At 53.8% G+C, this 7,901-nt stretch overlaps 1 protein-coding gene across 2 annotated transcripts in view; it reads left to right on the top strand.

The window, feature by feature from the left end:
- Positions 1-7,410, top strand: part of GRIK3 (glutamate receptor, ionotropic, kainate 3) — a 212,981-nt gene extending 205,571 nt beyond the window's left edge. For both annotated transcript variants that reach the window (XM_014541556.1, XM_014541557.1), the window contains exon 16: positions 582-7,410. In XM_014541556.1, the coding sequence (XP_014397042.1) occupies positions 582-776 (195 nt within the window). In that variant the 3' untranslated portion in view covers positions 777-7,410. The remainder of the gene's footprint in view (positions 1-581) is intronic.
- The last annotated feature ends 491 nt before the right edge of the window (positions 7,411-7,901 follow it).

Genomic DNA, 7,901 nt, shown 5'->3' with positions numbered 1-7,901 from the left:
GGCGGAGCTGACTGGTTCCTGCTCTCAGAATCTAGTGGAGAAAAGTCAGACAGGTCAATTCCTCAAACTTTAATGTATATGTCAGTCAGAGCCTCAGTGTGCTCATCTGTAAAATGGGTATAAGATGATACTATCTGCCCTACTATCTTTTTTTCTTTTTTCTTTTTTTAGTATATTTTTTATTGATTTCAACGAGGAAGAGAAAGGGAGAGAAAGATAGAAACATCAATGATGAGAGAGAAGCATTGATGGGCTGCCTCCTGCATGCCCTCAGCGGGGATCGAGCCCACAACCCAGGCATATGCCCTTGTCCGGAAACAAACCTGGGTCCCTTCAGTCTGCAGGCCAACGCTCTATCCACTGAGCCAAACTGGGTAGGGCTTAATCTCCAAACAAGAACGTGATGCTCTGTAGGCTGCTACACAAACTGGTCATCTTGCAGGGGGCAGAGGGTGGGTGGGATGAAGGGGTGACAGAGACCTAGTGGCCTGAGCACAGGTGCGGGAGGAAGAGCAGGAGTTGGCTGGAATTGCAGGGCCAGGCCTCACCCATCTGCTCTTTCTGTCTCGCTCCCACCGCAGCGTTCCTTCTGCAGCACGGTGGCCGACGAGATCCGTTTCGCCCTCACCTGCCAACGTCGGGTCAAGCACAAGCCCCAGCCTCCCATGATGGTCAAGACTGATGCCGTCATCAACATGCACACGTTCAATGACCGCCGGCTTCCGGGCAAGGACAGCATGACCTGCAGCACATCACTGGCCCCCGTTTTCCCCTGAGCACCGGTAGGGTGGGGACCGCAGGCCTGGGGGCAGGGTGGAGGAAAGCAAAGGAGACTGGAAGGCACGTCCCTGTCCCCACACTGGGCTTGGGGACCAGAGCTGCTGCCTGCCTATGGGGCCAAGAGCCCTCTGCCCTCACCTACTGGGAAACCAGCAGGCCCCCAGGCCAGCTGCTTGAGCTTCATCTCGTCTTGTTTCTTCTGTGGGTTTCTAAAGCTGCCAGCCGAGACAGCCAAGGCCAAAGGAAGCACATGCCTCTCTCAGGCCACGCTCACCTGCGCCTCCACCTTCCTCCACAGTCACAAGTTTCTGCCACGGCCCTGCAGGGGCCAGAGAAAATAGCTCTTTTATTGCCACTCCTTCCCCATCAGCCCAGTTCTCCTGGGGCTTGACTATGAGACCAGAGACACACACCCTGGACATGGCAGGGGTGTTCTCATTTGGCTGACAGTGGGACAGTGGGAGCTACAGACAGAGGATGGCCATCCGCATGCCTGGGCAGAGGGAAGACCTCATCCCCCCGGGGGCTGCTCACAGGCTTCTGAATTCCTGGATTTGGCACCAACCATGGTAGCCCCTGTTTGGGCAAAGTTGAACGCAGAGAGCCCCATAGGGGAAAAGAGGAGTTTGGGGTCTGGGAGAGGCTGCCATTTTGAATTCTACGGTCAATGTCTAATGGTCACACTTCTTTAGGAGAGAGGGGGAAGAGTCGAAGCAAACTCTTCTCCACTTTCTGGCCAGAGGAGAGACAACCCCCTGAAACTCTCAAAAAAGACACCCAGAGACTCAGCCAACATTTGAGGCCCAGAGGAACAGTGGGTTCCATGGAAATCCCATAGGCCTTCACGTCATGGGATCTTATTTTGCTGGTTACCAAGCTGCTTTTCAGACCCTGATGGCATGAGGGAGCTTGGGCTGTTTGCCGTCCACTCATCAGCAACTCCCCATTGCTGGCCGGTTGGCCTTAAGATCCTTCGTCATCCTGGGAGAAGAGTAGCCTAGATCAAAGTGAAAGTCGATTCACCCTTCCTCAAAAGAGGGGCCCAGGTCCCAGGCACAGGCTAACTTTGTGGTAGATGGGAAAACTAGAAGGGCCCTAAAGAACTCCCGGCCTCCTGGTCTTGCCAAACCTAAAGATACCCCCCAAAAAATGAAGTTTTAGGGGGCAGGATATCATGGCTGGTAGAGGCTCTAAAGGTGGGAAGATAGAAGCTGCCTCTTGGAGAATTAACCAAAGACCCCAAACAAAGACACAAGGTCATCCTGGAGCCTGGTCTCTTGTCCAGAGCAGCTGGGACCTTGTAGGGCTTGGGGACTCGGCAGAGGAGTAGTAGCAGGCGGGGTACCAGTGAGGGGTAGACCAGATGGCCTGTAGGTTCCAGCCAGCTGTGATGTATGTTCTAGAGGTCTGTGACTTCAAGCGTCTGGGGAAAGAATGCGACATGGAAGGTTTAGGAGCAAAGTGTCCTTAAAGAGAACCTGATAGGGCCAGTAGGGCTTCCCACCGCCAAGGGCAAAGGGCATTCTCCCAGCAGGGGATGAGGACTGAATCTGGACGGGGACCCAGAGGCACCAGCCACCCGCTCCCACCTCTCTCCTGTTTCTGCTTGAGGAGCCTGGTTAGGGAGGAGCTACATTTAGGTCTCAAGGACCTTCTCAGCTGGGGGAAAGGGTAAGCTCTAGCTCCCCCAGGGACTTCCAAAGCAGCAGAGCACAGTGGGCTCATGTGACAAGTACTGCCCCTCCTACAAATCAGAGCCGCTCCAGCAGGCTGTGTGCACGGGAGGTAGAAGAGGCCGGACATGCAATGTAGCCAACACATGTAACAATAGGAAAAGCCATGCTGTCATGAGCTCCTGGGTGCAAGAGTATGTGGTGCATATATGTGTATCTGTGTCTTTGTATGTGTGAGTTTTGGGGGCTGGGGGAGAAGGACAGATTTGGACATATATAGAGTCCAGGGCATGCAATAATAGGGAATCCTTTGGGTTCTGGTGTGTGTGTGTGTGTGTGTACACACGTGTCATGTGTGTGAATTGAGAATGAAGGAGACAATTCTGGACAAGCAGCAGAGCTCCATACATGTAAAAATAGGAGAAGCCATGTCATAATGAGGTGCTGGTGAATATATATATATATACACACACACACAATTGTGTGTGTATCTGCATGTGCATTTGTGCACCAATGGCAGAGGATAGAAGACAGAATAAAACCTGCAGCATTGCCAAATATGTCTTAAAGGAGAAGCCATGTCATCAAGGGATCCACATGTGAGCATGTGTGCACAAGTGTGTGTGGGCTCATGTGTGCAGCAGAGTGGGAGAGAGGACAGAACCAGACAGACATGCAGCAAGGTTCATGCATGTCATGTGTGAGAAGCCCTGAGGAACTGGAGTTTGTGAGTGTGTGTATGCTCACATGCGTGTTCAAGCACACACATGTTACAGCTCACTACAGGAGCAGAGATGGACAATCAGGAAGGCAGAGAACCAGGGTCTGTTGGCACTTCTGTAGTGAGGAGAGATCTTTTGTCACAAGATTTGCAAGTCTGTCTAGGCATAGGCACAGGGAGACTGTCAGGCATGGGCACAGGGAGACTGTCAGGCATGGGCACGGGGAGACTGTCAGGCACGGGCACGAGGAGACTGTCAGGCATGGGCACAGGGAGACTGTCAGGCATGGGCACAGGGAGACTGTCAGGCATGGGCACAGGGAGACTGTCAGGCATGGGCACAGGGAGACTGTCAGGCATGGGCACAGGGAGACTGTCAGGCATGGGCACAGGGAGACTGTCAGGCATGGGCACAGGGAGACTGTCAGGCATGGGCACAGGGAGACTGTCAGGCATGGGCACAGGGAGACTGTCAGGCATGGGCACAGGGAGACTGTCAGGCATGGGCACAGGGAGACTGTCAGGCATGGGCACAGGGAGACTGTCAGGCATGGGCACAGGGAGACTGTCAGGCATGGGCACAGGGAGACTGTCAGGCATGGGCACAGGGAGACTGTCAGGCATGGGCACAGGGAGACTGTCAGGCATGGGCACAGGGAGACTGTCAGGCATGGGCACAGGGAGACTGTCAGGCATGGGCACAGGGAGACTGTCAGGCATGGGCACAGGGAGACTGTCAGGCATGGGCACAGGGAGACTGTCAGGCACGGGCACAGGGAGACTGTCAGGCATGGGCACAGGGAGACTGTCAGGCACAGGGAGACTGTCAGGCATGAGCACAGGGAGACTGTCAGGCATAGGCACAAGTCGGGGCAAAGCACTTAGGAGCTTGTGGCTGGTGACTTCGTTGCTCCAGGCAGAGTGCACTGTTTGAAGGGGAAAATGCCATATATTTGCAATTTCCAGGTGACAGGATTCTAATGAATGCATTTGCCCATTTGTTCTCACCAACCACAGATACTAACCACTGTCCTTCTTCATCCAGTACCATTTCTTGGCACACACCCACATCCATGCTCATATCACACACACATGTGTGTGCTATTGTGTATAACACTCCATGGACATGTCATGTTTTTCTGAGGCTCTGCATATAGACAGACTGATGAGAGAAAGAAAAGGAAGGGCATGAGTAGAAAGACTTTTCATCAAATGAGTGAAGAATGGTGGATCGCAGAGGTACTATTCAGTGAGGGAAGTCCCCCAAGATACTGAAATGATTTGGGGGCTCCAAAACAGAAATGGGATGACATGCTGCGTGATCTTTCTCCACATTCCAGCTTCTGTCCATATATGTGGCTCATGTTCAATGTCTAGCTGATGTCCTATGTTTGTCTTCAAGACCAGCCCAGGGTTCCAAGTGCAGTGGAAACCACTTCTGCCCAAGTGTGAGCTGTGTCTCTTGAGGACTCCAGGTTCCACTACGTCTGGAGGAGTGGGGTGGGAGAAGGTCTTCCCAGCAAGGGGGATCCTGTGGAACTCAAGTTTAGGCCGGCCTGCCAGTGGGGTGGACTGAGCCACAGCGGGTGCACATGGGCACATGCATAGAGGTGCTGGTGTGGGGGGCTGGGAGAGATGGGGAGTGTAAATGCTGATTTAGATGGAGCAGAAGGTGGGACTTGCCTGAGCAGGTTCTAGACTGTGCCTGCCTGGCCCCACATGCTGGCCCTAAAAAGAAGAGTGCCCCACCTTCCACCCCTATCCCCAACCTCACACCAGTGCCTCCTCTCAACCTGCTCTAAGTGGCCAAACTAAGGGCAGCAGTGAGGGGACACACACAATAAGCCCTCCTTATCTCTCTCTCCCCCTGACCTGTCACTGGTCTTTGCTGGGACATAGCTCAGACCCCCATCACAGCCTAAACTCCACCTGGCTCATGCTGGCTCCCTCCTGGGCAGAGGAAGGGGTCTCTAGCACCATTAGGTGAAGACTCCAACTGGCTAGAAGTCACTCCCCCTCTCTAAGCTCTCACAGGGCGGAAGTCAGAACAGGACAGTCAGAAGTCCCCCCTGCCTTCTTTTCCAGGGGGTGCTATGTGTGGGTCTGCTGCTGCTTCTCACCACTCAGCATGAAGCAGATCCCTCCCCGAGCCACCCCAGCTATACACACAAACATCTGGAAACAGGCCAGACTCTGGCCCCCATCTGGAATGGTCTTGTGTGGAGCACCATCTGGGAAGGACCTAGCTCTGGTCAAACAGCTGTATGGACTTAACATCTGGGACTGGCCCAGCCCCCTAGACAGATGCAGAAAATGAGCCCAATCTTGTAGACAGGTCTCCAGAATAGACACATCTGGAACAGTTTCCCAAGGGGGGTGGACACATCTGGAATGGGCCCAGCCGTGTGGCATGGTGGAAGGGTCCTGTCCTCTGTCCCCATGCCGGTTTGAATCAAGCCTTCATTCCAGTCCAGCTTTTGCCCTGGAGTTAAAATTTCAGAGCTGAGGCCATATGTGACGTCACAAAACTGTTTTTGGTAGAAGGTGAATGTTCTGTACAATATATATATGAATGTAAAAAGATATATATATGCTGTATATATATGTGTGTATATATATATATGCACAGTGTATATATGACCTGTAGCCCATGTGTATATGCACTCCTCCCTGCACGTCTGCACACAGAGTGTACATAACCCAGCCAGTATGGGTGGGACCAGGTGAGAGATGGGGGCTACAGCAGCAAAGTCTGGGACAGAGGCACCCTGGGCCAGGGATGCAGAGAGCCTGGTGGGGGTGGAGCAAGCCCTGAGGCAGACCCTGAGGAAGAGGGGGAACCCTGGAGGCTGGAGGATGGACCCTTGCATAGCAGGTGCCTCCTTGGGAGGAACGGGTGGGGGAGGAGCCTTGTCTCCCTCCGAGTGTCAGAAGCAGAACAGCAGGGCCTGTGACGTGGGAGCGATGTCACGCCAGTACCGGGCTCCCGAGACCTGCTCTAATGCCTGTCTGCACAATTGGCAGGCAGATGTCAGGTTCCACCTGGAACATCCTCAGAGGCCTCTGTCGCCCACTCTCACCCGCACACCAGGCACAGCTTGTGGCTAGGGAAACGCTTTTTAAAGAGAATGGCCAGCATGCCAGTATGGTGTCCCGATGCCCTCGTGATTGACCTGCCCCCGTTCCCTGCTTTCTAGGACGGACCTCAAGTCACCCCGCAGTGTGTCTCTACTTTACAGATCAAAGCTCTGAGGCCTCTGGTGCGGGGAAGCAGCTGTAGGCCCAGTGAGTGACCCCAGTTAAGAGTGTGTCCCACCTCAGATAACCTCCCAGCTCCATTTGACCCAGAGGCCAGCTTCAGGGAGAGACTGGGGAGCTGGAGATGTGAGCAGAGATGTGAGCAGGACAGTGACATGGGCAAAAAATGAGAAACCAACAAGGCACTTCCTGTCCCATCAGGGCCCACGCCAACTGTCTGCCTTCTCTCCCCTGCAGCACCACCCCCAGCAGGGCGGTTGGCAGAGAGCCCCTGGAAGAAGATGCAGACCTCCACCCCTGCCCCTCGCACATCTGTCTGTTCTTTGCAATTCTGATCCCTTAGCTAGTGGTCCTGCCCTGTCACGGCCAGAGCATCTCTGGAGCATGCAGGCGAGAGAGATCGGAGTGGGCTTCTGTGTGGCCAGTGGCCTGCCCTCTGCTTCGGCCCCATGGGTCAGGCTGGTCTGCACTTAACTCTGGGTCTGCCCAGGGGTCCTGGACAGAGCACATCTGCACCCAGCCCCCTGAGGAAGGGCCTGTCACTGTGCTCCAAACCCCCTCCCCATCTCTGCCTGGCTGGGCCTCCCATGATGGGGACTTGGGTTCCCGGCCCCTGGGCTGAGCCCCCAGCCAGCACCATGCAAGACCCCTGGCCCGTCCCAGCACCCAGACCGGAGTGCCTGGACGCCCCCGCTCCCACACAACATGGTTCCCACACACTGGTCTCTGGGCCATTCAGGGGATGCCCTTTGTGGACATGCAGAATTTCTATGAATATAGTTTTTTGTAAACATTTTGTAACAATTTGGGTTTCATAGTAACTGTGTTACTTGCCAATCATTCTAGGCTAATGTAAATAAATTTCCAAACAAATCCGATTATTTTCCTTTTTAAGACACTGTGATATATCAAAGTGCACAGTTTGCTGTATGAAGTAATATGGTTTTAAATTTTAAATAAAGAAATGTTTCTAGAAAATGGGGCCCCCTTGAGGTGTGTTTTCTGCTTCTCTTCCCTCCCTAGAACCAGAGGGTGCTGGGGCAGTGGAGTCACTGTGCCCTCTTCACCCAGGGCTGACTGTGCCCCGGGCCAGAAACCCTGGTGAGGAGCAGGTGGGGGTGGCTCCAGCCCAGGCTCCTGGCTCCCAGTCAGATCTGGAGGGTGTCGTGTCTGTCCTTGACCTTGTCTGACCTCTGCCTTCCCTTCTCATGGGCGTGTCCCTCCCCAACTCATCTCCAGCCACATCGTTTCCTGGGGCGTTGCCATGTCCTTATGTGACCCTGTCCCCGTGGCCACCGGTGGGGAGGCTGGGTCGGCCTCTATCTGAGCTTGGTTCATCAGAGGTCCTGCCTGAGTTTTGTCAAACTGGAAACGAGAAAACCATAAGTCAACTACCCCTGGAAGATGGAAACTGTACATATAAGAAAGGTACAGGGAGGACATTTAAAAAATTTTAATATATTTTTATT

Source organism: Myotis brandtii, unplaced genomic scaffold (assembly GCF_000412655.1).
Source record: "Myotis brandtii unplaced genomic scaffold, ASM41265v1 scaffold274, whole genome shotgun sequence".
Lineage (NCBI taxonomy): Eukaryota > Metazoa > Chordata > Mammalia > Chiroptera > Vespertilionidae > Myotis > Myotis brandtii.
Note: the sequence above shows the minus strand (reverse complement) of the source record. Positions and strands in the feature narration are given on the sequence as shown.